The sequence below is a fragment of the Macaca mulatta genome, chromosome 7 (assembly GCF_049350105.2).
Source record: "Macaca mulatta isolate MMU2019108-1 chromosome 7, T2T-MMU8v2.0, whole genome shotgun sequence".
NCBI classification, from domain to species: domain Eukaryota; kingdom Metazoa; phylum Chordata; class Mammalia; order Primates; family Cercopithecidae; genus Macaca; species Macaca mulatta.
Genome location: NC_133412.1, coordinates 148,782,982 through 148,807,758, shown reverse-complemented (window position 1 = coordinate 148,807,758; position 24,777 = coordinate 148,782,982). Strand labels below are relative to the sequence as shown.

At 46.2% G+C, this 24,777-nt stretch overlaps 1 protein-coding gene and 1 pseudogene across 6 annotated transcripts in view; one reads left to right on the top strand and one right to left on the bottom strand.

Moving 5' to 3' along the window:
* Positions 1 to 20,774, bottom strand: part of FLVCR2 (FLVCR heme transporter 2) — a 69,592-nt gene extending 48,818 nt beyond the window's left edge. For 2 of the 6 annotated variants that reach the window (XM_015144152.3, XM_077941528.1), the window contains exon 1: positions 19,671 to 20,748. In XM_015144152.3, coding sequence (XP_014999638.1) covers positions 19,671 to 20,321 — 651 coding nt within the window. In that variant the 5' untranslated portion in view covers positions 20,322 to 20,748. Of the gene's footprint in view, positions 1 to 19,670 lie in introns of all 6 variants that reach the window. The other 4 variants (XM_028851701.2, XM_077941529.1, XM_015144154.3 and 1 more) reach the window with 4 other exon arrangements.
* Positions 2,662 to 3,349, top strand: LOC114679603 (small ribosomal subunit protein eS24 pseudogene; annotated as a pseudogene).
* Positions 20,775 to 24,777: the final 4,003 nt, after the last annotated feature.

Below are 24,777 nucleotides of genomic sequence, written 5' to 3'. Positions count from 1 at the left end.
ACCATCTTGCTGACATTCCTCTCCACTGCCTAAGTCTTAGACTCAAAGAGTATATCCCAAGGAGACAGTATGGAGCCAGAGTGGTCAGAGCAGAGCCAAGGCTGGGAGGTAACAAGAGACAGGTTAAATAGGAAAAGGCAGGGAGCGGAGGTCTGGAAATTGGAAACCGAAGACTTAGACTTAAGTCCGTGAAATTAACAAGCAACTGTAACAATGCCTGGCAAGGCAACAAAGCCAAGGCATGCCCTGAGTGATAGCTCATGCCTATAATCCCAGCCCTGTGGGAGGCAGAGGCAGGAGGATTGCTAGAGGCCAGGAGTTCAAGACTAGCCTGTGCAAAATAGTGAGACCCAGATTCTACAAAAAATAAAATAACTAGCCAGGCATGGTGGCACACACCTGTAGTTCCAGCTACTCTGTATGCTGAGGCAAGGATCACTTAAGCCCAGGAGTTCGAGGCTGCAGTGAGCTGAGATTGTGCCACTGCATTCCAGCCTGAGCAACAGAGCAAGACTCTGTCTCTAAAGAAAAATCACTTTTCTAAAGAAAAATCATTTTCAAGATTAGGTTATAGAGAAAAAAAAAATAAAAAGCCAAGGCAGAAGCCAGGCCAATCTGAGCTTCTTCCAGTGCACTGGATTGAATGTCAAAGTACCCAAAGGATGTGGAGCATATGCATGGTTTCAGCTCATATCCCATTAGGGCTCCTCAACTCCCCAACCCTAAGGTTTTCAGGAACTTTTTCAGTACCTTAGGTGAATCAAAATCATAAGCCCCAGCCCAGCCTCTGCCCTCAGTCTGAAGGGTGAGTGGCCCAAGCTCCCACTACTTCCCACTGAACCCAACATACAGCAAACATATCATAAATCGATCCTAACCAGCTGGGTGCAGTGGCTCACACCTGTAATCCCAGCACTGTGGGAAGCCAAGGTGGGAGAATCACTTGAGGCCAGGAGTTCGAGACCAGCCTAGGCAACGAAGCAAGACCTCATCTCTACAAAAAAAGAAAAAGAAAAAAAAATCAGCCCTGAGAAGAATATGGCTCCAAGCAGGCAGTCTTCCCATGCATGCTGCTCTTTCCTCCTTGTGGTTTCAAAAAGTTTCTGATCATGAGCCTCATTTGGGAGGCCAGTTGAAGATATATAATGCTGGCTGGGTGTGGTGGCTCACGCGTGCAATCCCAGCACTTTGGGATGCTGAGACGGGCAGATCACCTGAGGTCACGAGTTCGAGACCAGCCTGGCCAACACAGTGAAACCCTATCTCTACTAAAACTACAAAAATTAGCCAGATGTGGTAGTGGGCACCTGTAATCCCAGTGACTCAGGAAGTTGAGGCATGAGAATCACTTGAACTTGGGAAGTGGAGGTTGCAGTGAGCCGAGATTGCCTCACTGCACTCCAGCCTTGGCAGCAGAGTGAGACTCTATCTCAAAAAAAAAAAAAAAAAAAATAGAATACCGATGCTGGGCCCCTCTCCTAGATAGTTTGGTTAAGAAAGTCTGTGTGGGGCCCCAGACGTCTGTATTTTCATTTAGCCCCATGGATGAGGCAAATCACCAACCACTTTTGGAAGTTCTGGGCTAATCCCCCAAGCTGAGACACTAGCCTCTGACATTGTTTCCACTTGCCCACATGTTTGGTGAGAGTTTTTCGAGGAAGGAGAAAGCAGAACTGAAATTCAGTTCCATGCAACCTTTCCCAGAAGTCTCAAACTGGCTGCTACTTCTTTTCTTTTTTTTTTTTTGAGATGGGTCTTGCACTGTAGTTCAGATTGGAGTGCAGTGGCATAATCGCAGCCCACTGCAGCCTCAATCTCCTGAGCTAAAGCAATCCTCCCACCTCAGCCTCCTGAGTAGCGAGGACTGCAGGTGAGCTCCACCAAGCCCAGCTAATTTCATATTTTTTGTGGAGATGGGGTCTCACTATGTTGCCCAGGTTGGTCTCAAACTCCTGGGCTCAAGCAGTCCTCCTGCCTCAGCCTCCCAAAGTGCTGGGATTACAGACATATGCCACCATGCCTGACCTTCAAACTGGCAATTTAATCTGATGCAGTTTTAAGACATAAAATACATTTTTAAAAAATGAAATGCATTAGTTACCAGTATTTAAAAAACAGATTTCACAAGCCAGATACAGAAGGACAAGTATGATTCCACTTTTACTAGGATCCTAGACTAGGCAAATGTATAGGAGCAGAAAGTAGAATAGAGGTAACCAGGGGATGTGGGGGTGGGGGGGACAAAGGAGGAGTTATTGCTTAATGAGTGCAGAGTTTTTATTGACGATGACGAAAAAGTTTTGGGTATAAATAGTGGTAATATTTACACAACATTGCAAATGCATTTAATGTCACTGAGCTGTACACTTATGAATGGTTAAAATGGTAAATATTATTTATAGTTTATCATGATTACAAAATACAGGTTTCACACAAAAATCTGGATTTCTGATTTCTCTTCAAAGAAAAAAAAAATGAAGATCTGACACCACCGAGTCATGCTTTGTATATATCAATGACTGGTGGGAGCTGAAGCAACTGCTGCCTTTAGATAGGATGCACTGGGACCCCACCACACTCCAATGTCACTTTTACTAGCCCTGCTTCAGCATTTATATGGCCTGGATGGCCCCCATAACCATTTCAGAGGGTGGTCCCAGACCTACGCCGTCTACCTTCAGTTACTGCTAGCCTTGTTCTCGGCTCCCAGCCCTTGTCTACTCTCCTCCAATGCACAATAGGAGGCTAGAAAGTAGACAGTCATGCTTTTCCTCCCTGGCTGTCTGAGGATAGACCACCATCATGAACGGTACATAACTATTGGCACTAGAAAGTTCATGACCAGCTGACAACTTCAGAGGAAACAAATGGTCATTGATATCCTTCATCCCCGGAAGGCAACAGTTGCCTAAGACAGAAATTTGGGAAAAACTAGCCAAAATGTACAAGACCACACCGGATGTCATCTTTGTATTTGGATTCAAAACTCATTTTGATGGTGGCAAGACAACTGGCTTTGGCATGATTTATGATTCCCCGGATTATGCAAAGAAAAATGAACCCAAACATAGACTTGCAAGACATGGCCTGTATGAGAAGAAAAAGACCTCAAGAAAGCAGCGAGAGGAATGCAAGAGCAGAATGAGGAAAGTCAGGGGGACTGCAAAGGCCAGTGTTGGTGCTGGCAAAAAGCTGAAAGAGTAAAGGTGCTGCAATGGTGTTATCTGTGGCCATTGTGGATTTCTCATGAGAAGATTAATAAACTAAAAACTTTCATGTGAAAAAAACAAAAACAAACAAAAAGTAGACAGTCATGTGAGCAAGCACTCTGTGTGCTGTCAATAGCTATAACAATCAATAGAAGTGAACAAAAGGGTTTCCCTTCACCTCTGCAAACTTCCCTCAGACCTTGAAAGACCTCTGACATCATGAGATCCAAAATGACAATGCTGGACTGCAACATACCCAAGTGGCCATGACTTTGGAACAAGACTAGGCTGACCACAGACTTTATGACTGTGACTCCCAAGTCAGCTTCAGAAATTCTCAGCCTCTCTGGGTGATACCATATGATCAGCCAGTCCAGCAAACACAACCTCCTCAAGGCTGGAGTCACTTTCTAGAGCCCTTCTTTATCTGCTAGGATCTGATTTCCACTGCTGAAATACTATCATTGTTCTAGACCTGGGCTATCCAGCTGGTTATGTTTATCCAACTAGTTAACCCAGGGGCCATTGCTTACTGGGAAACGTGGCCATCTATAAGTATAAAATATACATCAGTTTCCAAAGACTTAGGAATGAATGTAAAATAGCACATTACTAACTTTATTATATTGACAACTTGTTGAAATGATATTTTGGGTACATTGGGCTAAATAAAGTATAATCCTACATATAACTACAGTTTGAATGTGTCCCCCAGAATCCATGTGTTAAAGACTTAATCCCCAGTGTAACAGTGTTGAGAGCTAGGGTCTTTAAGAGGTGATAATGTGGCTGGGTATGGTGGCTCATGCTTGTAAACCCAGCACTTTGGGAGGCTCAGGTGGGAGGATCGCTTGAGCCCAGAAGTTCAAGACCAGCCTGGACAACATAGCAAGACCCCATCTCTATCAAAAGTAAAAAATTAGCCAGGTGTGGTGGTGTGTGCCTATAGTTCCAGCTACTCTGGAGCCTAAGCAAGGGGATCACTTGAGCCCAGGAGGTTGGGGCTGAGGTGAGCTGTGATCATGCTACTGTACTCCAAGCTGGTGACAGAGTGAGACCTTGTCTCTTAAAAAAAAAAAGAAAAAAAGAAAAAGAAAGGTGATAATGTGATTATTGCAGGACTGAACTCATTATCATGAGACTGGGTTTGTTACAAAAGTCAGTTTGTCCTCTCTCATTCTCTCTGACACCCATGTGATGGCTCCTGCCGTGTTATGATGCAGCAAGAGGGCCCTCACCAGATGCGGCCCCTCAATCATGGGGTTCCCAGCCTCCAGAACCATAAGCCAAATTAATTTCTGTTCAATGCGTATTACCCAGTCTGTGATATTCTATGATAATAGCATAAAACTGACTAAGACAGAAAATTGACACCATGAAGTCGTCTGATGCCATAACACATACCTGAAAATGTGGAAGTGGTTTTTGAACTGGAAAGGGGTAGAAGGTGGAAGAATTTGGAGGATCAGGAGAGAAAAGTCTGCCATGAATGGAGTATTAAGGGCAATTCTGGCAAGGGCTCAGATGAAGAAAGAACTTTAAGAAGAGCCTAAAGCTTCTCAGGGATTACAGAAGTGGTCCTAATCAGAATATTGGTAGAAATATAGACAGTTACAGACAGCAAAGACCATTCTGATGAGGTGTCAGATGGAAATGAGGAACAAGGTATTGGAAACTGGAGTAAAAGCCATTCTTGTTATCTACCGCAGAGAACTTGGCAGGATTGCGTCAGTGTCTTAGGAATTTGTGGAAGACAGAACTTAAGAGTGATGAAGTAGGATATCTGGTAAAAGAAATTTCTAAGCAAAACATTGAAGGAGCTGTATTGCAACTTTAAAGCACATGTAGTAAAACGTGAGAGGAGAGAAATGACTAAAAGATGGAATTTGTAATGAAAAAGAAAGCAGAGCAGAAAGATTTGGGAAATCTGAAGGCTAGCCATGTAGACTGAAAAGGTGTCCGTAGGAGAAAAACACCAAGCAATCATTTGCTAAAAAAAATTAGTACAGACAGAAGGCAACCAGGCCTATACATCAAGACAATGGGAGGAAAACCCTGAAGACATTTCAGAGACTGTCTAAGCAGGCTAGGGCCTTGAGGACAAGTGCTATGGTTTGGACATGATCTGAGTTTGTCCCCACTTAAACTTATGTTGAAATTTGATCCCCAGGGGGGTCGTGTTGGGAGGTGAGGCTTAGTGGGAGGTATTTGGATCATTGGGGGGAGGATCCCCCATGAGCTGATCTCATGGAAGCAGGTTCTCACTCTCGCAAGACGAGATTAGTTCCTGCAGAAATAGATGAGTTCCCATGATAGTGGATTGTTTTAAAGCCAAGAGATCCTGTGGGTTTTGCCTCTTTGCATGTGTCCACTTGCCCTTTGACCTTCTCAGTCATGTTATAATGTAGCATGAAAGCTACAACCCCCGGCAGGCTGCAGGCATGCCCTTGAATGTCCCAGCCTACAGAACAGTGAGGTAAATAAACCTTTTCTTTACAAATGACCCAGTCTCCCAGTCTCAGGTATTCTGTTATAACAACACAAAATGATCTAAGACAGACAATTTGTACCAAGGAGTGGGGTCATCCGTAAAGACACATAAAAATGTAGAAGCAGCTTTGGAACTGGGTAATGGGCAGAAGTTGGAAGAGTTTGAAGAAATAGGCTAGAAAACACCTAAATTGCTGTGAACAGGGCATTAAGAGTAATTTTGATGAGGGCTCAGAAAAAGACAAAAAGATGAGGGAACGTTTGGAACTTCTCAGAGATTGGTTAGATGGTTATGACCAAAATGCTGATAGAAACATGCACTGTAAAGGCCATTCTGATGAAGGAAAGTAGTGTGTATTTGGAAAGTAGAACAAAGGTCACCCATGTTACGCCATAGCAAAGAACTTGGCTGCATCACGTCCATGCCTTAGGGCTTTATGGAAGACCAAACTTATAAGTGATAACCCAGGGCATCTGGCAGAAGAAATTTCTTTTTTTTTTTTTTTTTTTCCTTTTTAAAGATGGAGTTTCACCATGTTGGCCAGGCTAGTCTTGAACTTTTGACCTCAGGTGATCTGCCCATCTTGACCTCCCAAAGTGCTGGGATTACAGGCATGAGCCACTGTGCCTGGCCTAGGCAGAAGAAATTTCTAAGCAGCAAAATGCTCAAGACACAATGTGGTTACTTTGACAGCTTACACACAGCAAAGGAGTGACCTAAAGGTGAAATGTGTAAGAAGCAGAGCATTAAAATTTAGAAAATTTGCAGCCTGGCCATGTGGTAGAGAATGAAAGAACATTTTCAGAAGAGGAATCTAAGGGTGCAGCCAAGAGACCTTTTGCTAAAGAAATTAATTCTGATAGAAGGGAACCAGGTACTAACAGAACAATGGAAAAAAGGCCCTGAAAGTATTACAAAGGTCTAAGGCCATTCCTCCTATCACAGACCCAGAGGCCTAGGAGGACAGAATGGTGGGATACCACTGCCCTGAGCCACCTCAAGATGCTTCTCCTAGCTGCTCTGGCCAGGGCAGCCATGGCCCAATAGCCCCAGGTACAGCTTGGACCACTGCTCTGCAGAGTGCCAGCTGTGGGTCTTGGTGGCATCCATGTCCACACGGTACTATTGTGCATGCATGTGGAATTCAAGAGTGGTGGGCATAGCAGCTTCCACCTAGATTTCAGATGATATATCAAAAGCCTGGGAGCAGGCCCAGCACAGTGACTCATGTGGAGGCTGAGGTGGGTGGATCACTTGAGTTCAGGAGTTCAAGAGCAGCCTGGGCAAAATGGCAAGACCTCATCTCAACAAAACAAAACAAAACAAACAAACAAAATTAACCAGGTGCAGTGGTGCATGCCTATAGTCCTAGCTATTTGGGAGGCTGAGGCTGGAAGATCGATTGAGCCTCAGAGGTCAAAGCTGCAGTGAGCTGTGATCACACCACTGCACTCCAGCCTGGGTGACAGAGTGAAACCCTTTGTCAAAAAAAAAAAAAAAAAAAGGAAAAAAGAAAGCCTGGGAGCCTAGATAGAAACCCGCCATGGGGGAGAGCCACCACAGACAGCCTCTACTAAGGCAACGTCAAGCAGAAATGTGAGGCCAGAGCACAGGAGTCTTCTGCAGAGTCTTCACTAGGACAATGCCTAGTGGAGCTACAAGGGCAGGGCCACCGCAAGGACCCCAAAATGCTAGAATCACTGGTGGCATGTGACCTCAGCCTGGCTAAGCTTCAGGCATTTGATTCCAACCTGTGAGCACAGTCATCTGGGCTATGTCCAGCAAAGCCATGGGGAAAGGGATGCCTGAGGCATTGGGAACCCACTCCTGGCACCAGTGTGCCCAGGATGCAAAACATCAATCCAAAGGAGATTATTCTGGAGGTTTAAGATTTAAAGTCTGCTGGCCAGGGCTTGGTGTGGCTCATGCCTATAATCCAGGCACTCTGAGAGGCCAAGGTGGTAGGATCACTTGAGTGCAGGAGTTTGAGACCACTGTGGGCAACACGGCGAAACTCTATCTCTACAAAAAAAGACAAAAATTAGTTGGGTGTGGTGGCATGGCCTGTGGTCCCAGCTACTTGGGAGGTTGAGGTATGAGGATCACTTGTGCCCAGGTGGCAGAAATTGCAGTGAGCCAAGAACTCACCACAGCAGTCCAGCCTGGGTGAAAGAGCAAGACCCTATGTTTGAATGGTAATTTTACCCAATGCCTGTGCAACCATTGTATATTAGAAGTAAACAACTTGTTTTAGAGTTTATAAGCTCATACCTGGAAAGAATGTGCCTTGAGTTTCAGATGTAATTTTGGACTTTGGACTTTTGAGTTGATGCTGAAACAAGTATATTAGTCCATTCTCACATTGCTATGAAGAAATACTGGAGACTGGCTAATTGATAAAGAAAAGAGGTTTAATTTGCTCCCAGTTCTGCAGGCTGTATAGGAAGCATGATGCTGGCATCTGCTCGGGTTCTGGGAGGCCTCAGGAAACTTACAATCATGGCAGAAGGCAAAGGGGAAGCACACACATCACCTGGACAGAGTAGGAGCAAAAGAGAGACAGAGGGAGGAGGTCCTGCACTCTTTAAACAACCATATCTCATAAGAACTCACTATCACGAGAGTAGCGCCAAGGAGACAGTGCTAAACCATTCAGGAGAACTTTACTCCCATGAGCCAATCACCTCCCACCAGGCCCAACCTCCAATATTGGGGACTGCAATTCAACATGAGATTTGGTGGGGACACAGACCCAAACCATATCAACAAGTTAAGACTCTTGGGACTATTGAGATTGAATGACTGTATTTCGTATGTGAAAGGACATGAGTTTTGGAGGTTAACAGCAGAATACTATGGTTTGGATATGATTAGAGTCTATACCCATGAAAAGTCATGTTGAAATTTGATTCTCAATAGAGCAGTGTTGGGAGGTAGTGTCTGGTAGGAAGTGTTTGGGTCATGTGGGCAGATCTCTCATGAATGGGTTGGTACTGACCTCACAGTAGTGAGTTGTCACTCTCATGAAACTGGATTGTTCTCAAGGGAATGGATTAGTTCCTAAAAGAGTGGGTTGTTATAAAGCTAGGATGTCCCTAGGTTATAACTCTTCACATGCATCCACTTCCCCTTTGACCTTCTCTGCATGTTAGGACACAGCACAGAAGCTCTTGCCAGAAGCCAGGGCCATGCCCTTGAACTTTTCATTTTGCAGAACCATGAGCTGAATAAATCTCTTTTCTTAATTACTCAGTCTCAGGCATTATTATGGCAACACAAAATCGACTAAGACAGCAAGGTTTCCAAATAGTCACCATGGGACCTCAGCATTCACTATCCAGAGCTGCCTCGGAACTCTGCTCCCTGCATTCTGGCACAGCATTCCTTGGCTACCCCAGCCATGGCTCACGTGGTCCCAGGTGTGGCTTGATCTACTTCTCTAGAAAGTATAAACTATAAACTTTGGCGGCATCCGCATGGTGCTAATCTGCAGGCGCATATAATGCAAGAGCTATGGGGCCATGGTGGCTTCCATCTAGATTTCAGAGAATGTCATGAACAGCTTGCGGGCTCAGGCAGAGACTTGTTTTAGGGGCACAGCCACTGCAGAGAGCCCCCACAAGGGTAATGCCTAGTGGAGCCATGGAAATGTGGCTATCACCAAGACTCCAGAACTGTAGTCCAGTGTGCAACACTGGACTGAGAGAGTTGCAGGCATGAGACTCCAACTGTGAGAGCTGCTGGGTGGACTGAGTCCAGCAAAGCTGTTAGGGCAGGGCTGCCTGAGGCCTTGGGGGCCCAGTCTCTTCCCCAGTGTGCCCTTCTTTGACATAAAGTCAAAGAAGACTATTCTCTAGCTTTAAGGCGTAATGTTGTTTTCCCTGTTGAGTTTTGGATTTACTTGGGACCAGTTACCCTTTTCTTCTTGCCTATTTCTCCTTTTTGGTACGTGTGAATGTTTATCCTATCCCTGTCCCACCATTGTATTTTGGAAGCATATAACTTGTTAGTTTTGGGGAGGTGTTTTTGAAACAGGGTCTCTCTCTCTCTCTGTCACCCAGGCTGGAGTGCAGTGGCATGTTCACACGGTTCACCGTAGTCTTGACCTCCCGGGCTCAAGCGATCCTTGTACCTCAGCCTCCCGTGTAGCTCAGACTGCAGGCATGTGCAACCATGCACAGCTTCTTTTTTTAAAAAAATGTTGTCCCGACTGGCTCTTGTTAATTTCGCAGGTGCAGAGGTGGAGAGGAATTTGTCTCATTATGAACTGTGCCTTGAGTCTCCCTCATATTTGATTTAGGTGAGACTCTAGAATTTGGGCATTTGAGTTGATTCTGGAACAAATTCAGACTTTCAGGGCTATTTAGATAGAATGAATGTGTTTTGTCCATGAGAAGGACATAAAATTCTGGGGGCCAAGGAGAGAATACTACGGTTTGAATGTGTCCCTTAAAGTTCATGTGTTGGGGGGCCAGGTGCAGTGGCTCACGCCTGTAATCCAAGCACTTTGGGAGGCCGAGGCAGGGGGATCAGTTGAGGTCAGGAGTTCAAGACCATCCTGGCCAACATGGTGAAACCCTATCTCTCCTAAAAATACAAAAATTATCTGGGCATGGTGACAGGTGCCTGTAATGCCAGCTACTCTGGAGGCTGAGGCAGAATTGCTTAAATCCGGGAAGCAGAGGTTGCAGTGAGCCAAGATCCTGTCTGTGAACTCCAGCCTGGGTGGATAGAATGAGACTCTATCTCAAAACAAAAACAATAACAACAGCAAAAGTTCATGTGTTGGAAACCTAACTCCCAATGTAACACTACTGAGACATGAAACCTTCAAGAGGTCACGAAGGCTCTACCTTCATGAATGGATCAGTGTCATTAGAATGAGGGTGGGTTTGTCATAAAAGTCAGTTTGGCCCTCCGTTGTACTTTCTTAAACATGAGATGCCATCCACCATGTTATGACGCAGCAAGAAGGCCATCACCAGATGCTGGTCACTTGGCCTTGGACTGCCCAGCCTCTCAAACTGTAAGCTAAATAAATTTCTGGTCATTACAAATTACCCAGTCTGTGGTATTCTGTGACAGCAGCATAAAACAAATTAAGGCATTTACTGAAACCAATTTCACCTTTTCTTTTTACTTAAAACAAATTTACATCTTTAATGTGGCTACTAGAAAACGTAGTTACATGTGACTTGCGTTTGTGGTCTGTGTCATATTTCTATCAGACAGTGCTATTTTAGACAGACAGCTGTGGTTCTATAGAACTGGTTCTGTAAAGTGGCTGTACTCACTTCTAAAAGTAAACTGATTCTCTCCTATTCTATTTCTAGATTGCACTGTGCTATGAGCTACCCAGAGGTCCTGGCGAAGTCCCCTCACAACCTCCATCCTATAGGACTCTCACCTGGGTTAGGACTGACCTCGAATATCTTTTTTAGATCTACATCTGTCTCATCCAGTACCACCAAGGAAACAAGGTTTTCTTTTGACCCTTGCAGGATAACAATGTGTGGGTATCACTTAAAAGCCCACACAGCTCATTTTCCGGTGAAACAATGCTACAAGTGTTGCTAAAAATTCCAGGCTGTTACTAACTGGGGGCAACTGGTCAGAGCATACCAAGAAAAGGGAAGGGCCTCAGTTGTATTCTCCAGGCTCATCTTCCCTCTCTCACCCCAGCTCTGGATTCACTGGTTTCTTCCTGCTAGAGGTTCCACCCTCACCTTCTTGACAATACAATGGCTGTGCTAGGTTAGAAGAGGCAGTATCAGCCCTCTAGCAGCAACTTCAAAAAAGAAGGCAAGTGCTAAGCCCTCACGGTCTACACAAAACTGCTGGAAACTATCACCAATAACCCTGGAGACACGGGGAAAAATTAAATCCTCAGAATCTGCCTTTTCTTTCTTTCTTTTTTTTTTTTTTACATATATGCTTGATCCACAAGAAATACTGACCTACTGCGAGTGGCTTTGAAGGTGGAACTAGGTTTAAATTTCTTTTTTACTATTCAGTAGCTATAGGACTCTGGATAAAGTTGCAAGATTTATCTGGATCTCAGTTCCCTCTCCTGCAACAATGGGGACAATTTCACCTACTTCACAGAGTTGTTGAAAGGATTAAGTTAAATAATGGATGAAAAGTACCTTGCATAATAGTAGGTGTTTAATAGATATTGGCTTCCTCTACCTTCTTCACCCCTTCCCATAGCAATTAGGTAAAGAAAATGCTAAAAACCCCAAGGAGAACTGAAAATAAATCCTCTCTGCTATGATCTGCTTAGTTGTTGTGTGTGTGTTTGTTTTTTAATATAATCTGAATCTTGGCTCCTGGTACAATTTTTTAAAACCTGGTATAGTATCTCTTCGAAGGCAAGGATTATCTTTGCCGCCCTAGCACACTGTCTTGCAAAAGCTAGATAAATGCTTGTCGAAAGGAAGAATGTTGGATTTTATGCAAGCAGAAGGTAGTGCTCCTGTGGAGTATGTAAGAAGCATTTGAAGAGAGAGGTCAGAATTACCGGAGTATAAGGGTTATAGTGATCTGTGCGGTCAGGGTCAAAGTGAGGTGACTACCTTCCTGGTAGTAAAGATGAACAGAGGGAAATTTGCCTTTGGAGAAGTTTTGTAAAGTTTCTGTTTGAAATGAAAAATTTCCAAATGAAAGTTTATATTTTCTAAATGAAATTAATAGATAGGAGAAAATAGTCCAATGAGAAGAACTGGGATTTGTCAGGCCTCTGAGCCCAAGCTAAGCCATCATATCCCCTGTGACCTGCAGGTATACATCCAGATCGCCTGAAGCAACTGAAGATCCACAAAAGTGAAAATAGCCTTAACTGATGACATTCCGCTATTGTAATTTGTTTCTGCCCCACCCTAACTGATCAATGTACTTTGTAATCTCCCCCACCCTTAAGAAGGTTCTTTGTAATTCTTCCCAACCTTGAGAATGTACTTTGTGAGATCCACCCTCTGTCCGCAAACCACTGCTCCTAACTCCACCGCCTATCCTATAAGAACTAATGATAATCCACCACCCTTTGCTGGCTCCTTTTTCAGACTCAGCCCGCCTGCACCCAGGTGAAATAAACAGCCTTGTTGCTCACACAAAGCCTGTTCGGTGGTCTCTTCACACGGACGCGTGAAACATTTGGTGCCAAAGACCCAGGTCAGAGGGACTCCTTCAGGAGACCAGTTCCCTGTCCTCACCCTCACTCCGTGAAGAGATCCACCTACAACCTCGGGTCCTCAGACCAACCAGCCCAAGGAGCATCTCACCAATTTCAAATCGGGTAAGCAGTCTTTTCACTCTCTTCTCCAGCCTCTCTGGCTACCCTTCAATCTCCCTGTCCTTCCAATTCTAGTTCTTTTTCCTCTCCAGTAGAGACCAAGGAGACACATTTTATCCGTGGACCCAAAACTCCGGCGCCGGTCACGGACTCCGGAAGACAGCCTTCCCTTGGTGTTTAATCATTGCGGGGACGCGGGGACGCCTGCCTGATTATTCACCCACACTTCATTGGTGTCTGATCTCCGCGGGGACGCCTGCCTTGGTCATTCACCCACATTCCCTTGGTAGCAAGTCAATTGCGGGGACTCCTGCTTTGGCTGCTCACCCACATTGCAGCCCAGGGCTGCTCCCACCCCCTTCTCCGTGTTTCTACCCTTCTCTTTAAGCTTGCCTCCTTCACTATGGGCAACCTTCCACCCTCCATTCCTCCTTCTTCTCCCTTAGCCTGTGTACTCAAGAACTTAAAACCTCTTCAACTCACATCTGACCTAAAACTTAAGCGCCTGATTTTCTTCTGCAACACCGCTTGGCCCCGATACAAACTCGACAGTAGTTCCAAGTGACCAGAGAATGGCACTTTCGATTTGTCTATCCTACAAGATCTGGATAATTTTTGTCTAAAAAATGGGCAAATGGTCTGAGGTGCCTGATGTCCAGGCATTCTTTTACACATTGGTCCCTCCCTAATCTCTGCTCCTAATGTGACTCGTCCCAAATCTTTCTTCTTTCTCTCCTGTCTGTTCCTTCAGTCTCCACCCCAAGCTCTGAGTTATTTGAATCCTTCTTTTCTACGGACTCATCTGACCTGTCCCCTTCTTCCCAGGCTGCTTCTCACCAGGCCGAGCCAGGTCCCAATTCTTCCTCAGCCTCTGCTCCCCCACCCTATAATCTTTCTATCACCTCCGCTCCTCACACCTGGTCTGGCTTACAGTTTTGTTTCGCGACTAGCCCTCCCCCACCTGCCCAACTATTTCCTCTTAGAGAGGTGGCTGGAGCTAAAGGCATAGTCAGGGTCCATGTGCCTTTTTCTCTATCAGACCTCTCCCAAATCAGCCAGCATTTAGGCTCTTTCTCATCAGACCCCACTAAACATATACAGGAATTCCGATATCTAACTCTGTCCTACAATTTAACCTGGAGTGACTTAAATGTAATCCTCACTGCTACCCTCTGCCCAGATGAACGGGAAAGAGTTTTTTCTCTAGCCCAGTCTCACACTGATAACCGCCGGCTTCATGAGCCAGACCTCCAGGAGGGCATTAGAGCAATTCCTCAATGGAACTATCAGGCAGATTCCCCAGGTATAGCTAGGCGAGATTACATGGTTTCCTGCCTAGTTGAAGGGCTTAAAAACGCAGCTTACAAAGCTGTTAATTATGACAAACTTAAAGAAACTACCCAAGGTAAAGACAAAAACCCAGCCCCATTCATGGCCCGCTTAGCAGCAACCCTTAGACGCTTTACTGCCCTAGACTCAGAGGGGCCAGAAGGCCGCCTTATTCTTAATATGCATTTTATCAGCCAGTCAGCTCCTGACATTAGAAAAAAGCTTCAAAGGCCGGGCGCGGTGGCTCAAGCCTGTAATCCCAGCACTTTGGGAGGCCGAGGCGGCCGGATCACAAGGTCAGGAGATCGAGACCACAGTGAAACCCCGTCTCTACTAAAAATACAAAAAATTAGCCGGGCGCGGTGGCGGGCGCCTGTAGTCCCAGCTACTCAGGAGGCTGAGGCAGGAGAATGGCGGGAACCCGGGAGGCGGAGCTTGCAGTGAGCCGAGATCGCGCCACTGCACTCCAGCCTGGGCAACAGCGTGAGACTCCGTCTCCAAAAAAAAAAAAAAAAAAAAAAAAAAAAAAAAAAAGAAAAAAGCTTCAAAAATTGGAATCTAGTCCTCAAACCCCACAACAGGAATTAATCAACCTCGCCTTCAAGGTGTACAATAATAGAGAGGAGGTAGCCAGACAGCAACGCATTTCTGAGTTACAGCTACTTGCCTCCGCTGTAAGACAACCCACAACCACATCTCTAGCATACAAGAACTTCAGAACATCTAAGCCACAGCTCCCAGGGGCTCCTTCAAAACATCCTCATGGACCTTGCTTCAAATGCCAGAAGTCTGGCCACTGGGCCTCAGAATGCTGTCAGCCCTGGATTCCTCCTAAGCCACGGCCTGTCTGTGCGGGCCCCCACTGGAGGTCAGACTGTCTGACTCACATCGCCGCTGCTCCTAAAGCCCCTGGAGCCCAAACCCAATGTTCTTTGGCCGACTCCTTCCCAGATTTACTCGGCTTAGCAGCTGAAGACTGACGCTGCCCAATCGCCTCAGAAGCCCCCTGGACCATCACAGATACTGAGCTTCAGGTAACTCTTACAGTGGAGGGTAAATCCGTCCCCTTCTTAATCAATACCAAGCCTACCAACTCCACATTACCTTCTTTTCAAGGGCCTGTTTCCTTTGCCTTTGTAACTGTTGTGGGTATTGACGGCCAGGCTTCTAAACCTCTTAAAACTCCCCAACTCTGGTGCCAACTTGGACAACATTCTTTTATGCACTCCTTTTTAGTTATCCCCACCTGCCCAGCTCCCTTATTAGGTCAAGGCATTTTAACTAAATTATCTGCTTCCCCGACTATTCCTAGGCTACAGCCACACCTCATTCCCGCCCTTTTACCCAGTTCAAAGCCTCCTTCGTGTCCTCCTCTCGAATCCCTCCACCTTAACCCACAAGTATGGGATTCCTCTACTCTCTCCCTGGCAACCAATCACACGCCCATTACTATCCCACATTAAAACCTAATCACTTTTACCCCGCTCAATGCTAGTATCCCATCCCACAGCATGCTTTAAAAGGATTAAAGCCTGTTATCACTCACTTGTACCAGCATGGCCTTTTAAAGTCTATAAACTCTCCTTAAAATTCCCCCATTTTACCTGTCCAAAAACTGGACAAGCCTTTCAGGTTTGTTCAGGATCTGCACCTTATCAACCAAATTGTCTGGGCTATCCACTCCGTGGTGCCAAAGCCATAGACTCTCCTATCCTCACTGCCTCCCTCCACAACCCCTCCATAACCCATTATTCTGTTCTGGATCTCAAACATGCTTCCTTTACTATTCCTTTGCGCCCTTCATCCCAACCTGTCTTCGCTTTCACTTGGACTGACCCTGACACCCATCAGCCTCAGTAACTTACCTGATCTGTACTGCCACAAGGCTTCAGAGACAGCCCCCATTACTTCAGTCAAGCCCAAATTTCTTCCTCATCCGTTACCTATCTCGGCATAATTCTTCATGAAAACAACGTGCTCTTCCTGCTGATCGTGTCTGGCTAATCTCCCAAACCCCAACACCTTCTACAAAACAACAACTTCTTTCCTTCCTAGGCATGGTTTTGTACTTCTGCCTTTGGATACCTAGTTTTACCATCCTGATTAAACCATTATATAAACTCACAAAAGCAAATCTATCTGACCCTATAGATCCTAAATCCTTTCACCACTGCTCTTTCCGTTCCTTAAAGACAGCCCTAGAAGCTGCCCCCACACTAGCTCTCCCTAACTTATCCCAACCCTTTTCATTACACACAGCCAAAGTACAGGGCTGTGCGGTCAAAATTCTTACACAAGAGCAGGATTGCGCCCTGTAGCCTTTTTGTCCAAACAACTTGACCTTACTGTTTTAGGCTGGCCATCATGTCTCTGCAGCGGCCACTGCCACCACCATAATACTTTTAGAGGCCCTCAAAATCACAAACTATGCTCAACTCACTCTCTACAGTTCTCATAACTTCCAAAATCTATTTTCTTCCTCACACCTGACACATATACCTCCTGCTCTCCTCCACTACCTCTCAGCAAGCCGAACTCATTGCCTCGACTCAGGCCCTCACTCTTGAAAAAGGACTACGCATCAATATTTATACTGACTCTAAATATGCCTTCCATATCATGCCGTTATATAGGCTGAAAGAGGTTTCCTCACTACGCAAGGGCCCTCCATCATTAATGCCTCTTTAATAAAAACTCTTATCAAGGCTGCTTTGCTTCCAAAGGAAGCTGGAGTCATACACTGCAAGGGCCACCAAAAGGCATCAGATCCCATGGCTCAGGGCAACACTTATGCTTATAAGGTAGCTAAAGAAGCAGCTAGCATTCCAATTTCTGTCGTACACAGCCAGTTTTTCTCCTTCTCAGGGGTCACTCCACCTATTCTCACACTGAAACTTCCACCTATCAATCTCTTCCCACACAAGGCAAATGGTTCTTGGACCAAGGAAAATATCTCCTTCCAGTCTCACAGGCCCATTCTATTCTATCGTCATTTGCATAACCTCTTCCATGCACATTCCCGCCTTTTAGAACCTCTCATTTCCTTTCCATTGTGGAAATCTATCCTCAAGGAAATCACTTCTCAGTGTTCCATCTGCTATGCTACTACTCCTCAGGGATTGTTCAGGCCCCCACCCTTCCCTACACATCAAGCTTGGGGATTTGCCCCCACCCAGGACTGGCAAATTGACTTTAGTCACATGCCCTGAGTCAGGAAACTAAAATACCTCTTGGTCTGGGTAGACACTTTCACTAGATGGGTAGAGGCCTTTCCCACAGGGTCTGAGAAGACCACTGAAGTTATTTATTCCCTTCTGTCAGACATAATTCCTAGGTTTGGCCTTCCCACCTCTATACAGTCTCTTCATACCACCCCCAAAATTTTTCACTGCTCCAACACTTCACTATTTCATTTTGCTTTTCTTATTAATATAAGAAGACAGGAATGTCTGATAATGGACTGACCTTTACTAGTCTAATCACCCAAGCAGTTTCTCAGGCTGTTGGTATTCAGTGAAACGTTCATACCCCTCAATCTTCAGGAAAGGTAGAATGCACTAATGGTCTTTTAAAAACACACCTCACCAAGCTCAGCCTCAAACTTAAAGAGGACTCTGTCTTGAATAAAGCCCCAAAACTCGCCAAACAAACAAGTAATTATGCTAACCCCCTTGGACCCTCTTGGACACTCTCTAATTAGATGTCCTAGGTCTTCCCAATTCTTAGTCCTTTAATACCTGTTTTTCTCCTTCTCTTATTTGGACCTTGTGTCTTCCATTTAGTTTCTCAATTCATACAAAACCATATCCAGGCCATTACCAATCATTCTATACAACCAATGTTTCTTCTAACAACCCCACAATATCACCCTTTACCCCAAAACCTTTCTTCAGTTGAATCTCTCCCACTGTAGGTTCCCATGCCACCCCTAATCCCACTCGAAGCAGCCCTGAGAAACATCGCCCATTATCTCTCCATACTACCCCCAAAATTTTTCGCTGCTCCAACACTTCACTATTTTGTTTTGCTTTTCTTATTAATATAAGAAGACAGGAATGTCAGGCCTCTGAGCCCAAGCTAAGCCATCATATCCCCTGTGACCTGCATATATACATCCAGATCGCCTAAAGCAACTGAAGATCCACAAAAGTGAAAATAGCCTTAACCGATGACATTCCACTATTGTAATTTGTTTCTGCCCCACCCTAACTGATCAATGTACTTTGTAATCTCCCCCACCCTTAAGAAGGTTCTTTGTAATTCTTCCCAACCTTGAGAATGTACTTTGTGAGATCCACTCCCTGTCCACAAAACATTGCTCCTAACTCCACTGCCTATCCCAAGACCTATAAGAACTAATGGTAATCCACCACCCTTTGCTGACTCCTTTTTCAGACTCAGCCTGCCTGCACCCAGGTGAAATAAACAGCCTGGTTGCTCACACAAAGCCTGTTCAGTGGTCTCTTCACAGGGACCGTGTGAGACAGGATTACCAATCCTTTGTTAAATACACAGCCAGGACTGTACGTGCTTGGAAGATGTGAGACTGGGAGGCAGTGGTCTGGCTGAAAGACGTTTGCTTTAAATATTCCCATAAATATTTGTTTCGAGTATTTGGAGACGGCATTCAGGTTTACAACCTGCCCAGCTTTCTGGATCATAACCACATTGAGATGCAAAGAATGTGAGCTTCTCCTTCCAATAAGAAGGAAAGAGAAAAAGATTAAGACATGAACTACCCTTTCTAGGCCTTGGAAATTCAGAGTGAGATTTCTACTCCATCCTGCTGGACTTGGCTCCAAATCCCAGGCAAGGAGTTTGGCACAAAGCACTGTTCCCACTGTCCTGGCTTCAGCTGTGTATAAAACAAGGTAAAAACAGTGCCAAACACCACCAGGCATGGCTTTGCAATTCTATGCAGTAGAGGAGATACTGCACTCTAGGAAAGCTGGTTGGTCCAACTGAAAACACTGCCAAGTTCTGATGACACCAGAATAGTCTGATGCCCAGGGGCTGCTGCCAGAGAGCGAAGAGCATTCCTGAAGTTACAGGTCTAAGTTGGTGGACTGACACAGGTTCAGGAATGACACAGCAAAGGTATAGTATGTTCTAGAAGCATGCTTTCGGCTGGGGCAAGAGCAACTGTGATGAAAAGCTGAAAGAGCAGGTCCCCCTGCTTTTGTTTCCCGCCTCTCTTACAGCATCACAATCACTGCCTGTCACACCCAGTCACTGTCACCCAGAGTCACAAACACTGTTGGACAATCAGCAAATTACAGCCTCCCATACCCAATAGTTAGGTGCAATCTAACACACACCCCTGGGAACATTCACAAACTCTTCTACCTACCTGATTGCCAAAGACAGCCACCGAGCAGGCTGTTGAAACCTCATTAGCCCCAAACCAGACAGAAGCGATGCGGGAGGGCATGCCCAGGATGAAAACCTGGGCCACGGAGCAGATGACCTGGCCCACCACAGTGACTGGAAAGAGGTGTGGCTTCAGGCTGCCCAGCTTCACCCAGGCCCCCAGGCAGTTGAGAGCCGAGCCGGTGAGGGCAATGGTGCGGAGGCCGAACTTCTCCAGCAGCCAAGCCACTGGCAGGAGAAGAGGGATGTAGGTCAGCATGTAGCACATGGACAGCCAGTCGATGGCAAAGGCACTGACACCGTAGAAGTGCATGAAGATGTTATTGATGGAGCCGTACTGGATCCACTGAAAGGCGTTGCACATGGAGTAGCAGCTAAACACCAGGACCACGGCCCAACGGCGCCTGCTCACCTTGATCACGCTGAGGTCCTCAGGGCCCGAGCTACTGGGGTGAGCCAAGCCACTGGGTTGGGCTAAGGCACTGGGGTGGGCCGAACTGCTGGGGTGGACAGAGACGCTGGGGTTGATGGAGACGCTGGGATGGACCGAGACGCTGGGGTCCGCTTGGAGTGCGGACTCCGGCGCAGGGGTGTCATCGCGCTCTTCCTGGCTGGGACCTTCATTCACCATGACCACAGTCTCCTCTGGAATCCCGGAGAAGTGGTGAGGACTCCGGCAGTCTTAAGGGATAGTGGCTTCCGCTGGTCTCTTAGAGTTGAAAGAACACTTGCCTATTCCAGAAGAAACAGAGACTCAAGGCTGCGTAAAAGCCTCAAGTGGGGCTTCGTGTGCTCACCCCCAAGCTCCTCCTCCCACTTTTGCTTGGGGCTGTCTGTTCCCACCCGCGGCGATCGTTGTCCCAAGGCCGGCCGCACACGCTGCAGCCGGCTCCGGACCGCTCCTGCCTTGGGTCTCCCCACAAGGCGTTCCTTGTGCAGGAAAAGTTCTCTCCTTGCGCAGCCACTTCGCCCGCAGAGTCCTCTCCGGGGCCAGCTTGGGGCCTCGCCCCGTCGGGCACACGTGACCGCCCCGCCCCCGTCCTGGCTGGTTTCCTCCACCCCCCACAACTCCACCCCCCACCCGGTGTCTCTTGCCTTCTCGAGCCCGGTCCGCCGGGCAGCGCAGTTGTTTCGCCACAGCTTGCGGGATGCATTCCTCCCCCACGCCCCGGGCGCCATGGAAACCGCCCGGTTAACCCCCACCCCTTGCACTGTCCCTCAAATTCATTTGCCACCCGCTGTCAGTGGACCCTGCAAGAATATCCGCCTTTCCGAGGTAATCCGCAAAATAGAGCATCCCCAGTGCCTGTCCGCATGCCCTGCGCGCGTGCACCAAAGCCGGGGGCCACCTAAGTGTCCTGGGGAATTCAAGAGAGATTCCCTAACTTTCTTCCCCTTGGCTTAGGCTCCCAGCCCCTTGCTGAACTAAAGAAAGATTTGTAGATTCCCGGGCTGGTTGCGCTTCTGGGTTAAAGGGCAGTTGCAGAAAACTCGCTTTACTCGCTTCTTTCCCTGCGGACGTGGTTTTGTCTTGGGGAGGTTACATTTGAACCTGTTATGTGGGGCTATTATTTCCTGATGGATTCTGGGCGAAGACCCTAGGGTGGCGGGGAGGGAAAGGGGAGTTTGAAGAAGCTGTCCGCGGTTGTGTGATGGAACGCTTAGCGCAGAGCTGGCTCCGGGCTTGGTCTTGGAAGCGGTCTTTGACCTCAAGCAGCGCTAGTCTGCCACCTGCCGGTCCCAGCCCATTTCAAAGGGCAAACCCTCGACTCGCTGCACTGATCCTATTCTTGGCGAGGGATCCTGGTAAGGAGCCCAAATTCTCCCTGAGTTCAAACAGCAGCTTAGCTACAACGAGGTGTCACTGTAGATCAAGGAACTCCACCTCTCTGTGCTTCAGTTTCTTCATCTGTAAATGGGAATGATGAAATAATAGTACCTACCTCACCGTGTTGTTTTGAGACTTGAATGAGTTAATACATGAACACATTTAGAAAATTCCTGCCACATAGTAAGCATTCCGTGAGTGCTGGCTATCCTAGCAAAAAGCTAACATTTGTTGTACAGTGCTAAACAAATTGAATGCACTATCTCATTTATGCATCACAAGAATTCTGTGATAAAGTTGCTATTGCTGGCCTGCATTTTATAGATAAGAAAACCGAGACTCCAAGAAGTGAAATAACTTCTTCCTGAAGGTCCCAGCTGGTAAGAAGAGCCATAATTCTCATTCAAGTCTATAATCATTCAAGCTGTAGCCTAGCTATTCAGGCACGGTCTGTGGATAGCAGTGTGGGCACCCTGTGGGAGCTTTTTAGAAGGGCAGAATCCCCTCCAGTGTTAAGGTCTTAAAAAACAAAACAACAACAAAAGAACCAAGAAGGATGCCAGGCCCAACCTAGACCCACTGAATTGAAAGCTGCATTTTAACAAGACGCCCAGGAGATTCATTTGTTTGCAGTGAATTTTGAGGGCTACTGGGCATCACTGCTTCCTTTTTTTTTTTTTTTTTTTTCTTTGTTAAACTTCAGACCAGAAAATGAGTAACTTGAAGCTCTGGGAGGTGGCTCTGCATTTTGTCTGCACATTAGAATCATATGAAGAAACTCTTAATATTCCAAGTGTTTGGGCAACACCCCCGATAGAGATCTCCGAGGGTGGACCTGAACATCTGCATGTCTTAAGCTCCACCGACCTGAACATCTGCATGTCTCAAGCTCCACCGACCTGAACATCTGCATGTCTCAAGCTCCACCGACCTGAACATCTGCATGTCTCAAGCTCCACCGACCTGAACATCTGCATGTCTCAAGCTCCACCGACCTGAACATCTGCATGTCTCAAGCTCCACCGACCTGAACATCTGCATGTCTCAAGCTCCACCGACCTGAACATCTGCATGTCTCAAGCTCCACCGACCTGAACATCTGCATGTCTCAAGCTCCACCGACCTGAACATCTGCATGTCTCAAGCTCCACTGACCTGAACATCTGCATGTCTCAAGCTCCACTGACCTGAACATCTGCATGTCTCAAGCTCCACTGACCTGAACATCTGCATGTCTCAAGCTCCGCTGGTCATCCCAACGTGCAGCCAAGTTAGAACCACTGATTCCCAGGAGAGAACTAGATTCAAACGATCACTCCCTGCTTGAAGGCACCTACTTTTTGGTAGAAACTATAGAGTCTTGGATTATAATGGAATATTTGAAGAGGGAGTTCAGACTCATCTAAGAATTTCTACAGTAATTTAACATCTTGTGTTGTCACTATTCCTCCTGTGTTTCCCATCATTCTCCAGGGAGCACAGAACTCTGTTCTCTTAGAAGGCCTTCTGAGACCTCTCACTGCTTCTTTTCCCTCGGTCATCATGGGCCTCTGCCAAAACTCTTCAGTATATATTCTTAACTTCATTTTACAGATAAGGAAACTGAGGCCTGGAGAGGCGGGTGTGTTACTCAGCGTCCTATAGCGAAATAGCATCAGAACAAGCAGCAATAAAATGGGTGCTCTTTCCACGTGGCCTTTCCCATGAGCTCTTCTGGGGCAGCCCTTCGGCTTGGTGAGAGATTCGAAGGGGTCTAACCTGGAATTCAAGTGAGATTTGGAACTGCTTTTGTGGTGGGACGAGCTGGATCTGTTGTGAGCTCTGGGTTGGGTCTGCTTAGACTTGAAGCTCTGTTTTGTCATTCTTACCTTTGGGATCTTGAGCAAGTCACTTGACCTCTCTATTCTTCAGTTTCTGAATCTAACAAATAAGGATTAAAAATACCTGCCTCCAGTCAGGCACGGTGGCTCACACTTGTAATCCCAGCACTTTGGGATGCCGAGGTGGGTGGATCACTTGAGGTCAGGAGTTCAAGACCACCCTGGCCAACATGGTGAAACCCTGTCTCTAGTAAAAATACAAAAATTAACCAGGCGTGGTGGCATACGCCTGTAATCTCAGCTACTTGGGAGGCTGAGGCAGGAGAATCGCTTGAACCCAGGAGACAGAGGTTGCAGTGAGCCGAGATGGCACCACTGCATTTCAGCCTGAAAGACAGAGCGCGACTCTGTCTCAAAAACAAAACAAAACAAAACAAATCTGCCTCAGAATTGCTATGAGAATTAAATAAGCTAATATGCATAAACTGTTTTCAATAATAATAATGATACACTGAGAGCCACCAGGGTAGGGATGACTCTTGGCTGATTCCTAATGTGGGGGATGGGGTGTTGGGGTCAGCTCTATTGAGTAGATACTACATAGAAATATTCCGTATTCTTTCCATTGAAAAAACATGTATTGAGCAGCTTACTATGTAGCATATCTATCTTTATGATGTTCTATCTATCAGTACATATAGGTACACCTTGAAGGGTAAGGAGAAATACATTTTAGGGATTGCTTCCTGAAAGGGGGATCTGGTTTCTGGTTCCTGGCTCTATTCCAACTGACACCTTAGGAAGCTTGAGGGAACGAACCTCAGGCATTGAACTGCTGGTGTGGCCTCCTGCAGAATGGTAGTTAAGTCAGCCCACTGGAGGCTATCAGCAACTCCTGGATTCAGAGTCAAAACATCACCCTCTTATTGATAGCTTACTACTAGCCGAACAGAGCTATAGACATGAGAGGCAAGGAGTTTGTTGAGTACACGGGAAGGCCAAATTTCTAACAGAATGAATCAGGTTAGGAGCCTGCATTATTCTTTCTTAAAAATACCAACACTTGGAATCTGTAAAGACGTTGCCCTTACAAGTCTTATATGCATAATTTGTATGTGTAATACTACATGCTCATCAATATTCTGTTTGCCTTATCTCCCACACTTCCCTCAGATTTCTAGCTGTCTCAGGACTTGTGGATATCTTTGTATATCTTGGAGTGTTTAGTGAGATAAACTATGTAACATACACTCTCAATACATGTCTACAGAGTTGTACTGCACATCACCATGGAATTTTACAAAACTGGAGACAAAGAGGAGATCCAATAGGATTTTAGAGATTTTTAAAAAGCAGAAAAAGTTAAAAGGTGCAAAATGTCAACACAGTTGCCTCAAGCCTGGAAACTGGAAATCGATGGAACAATGCCTTCTGAAGGA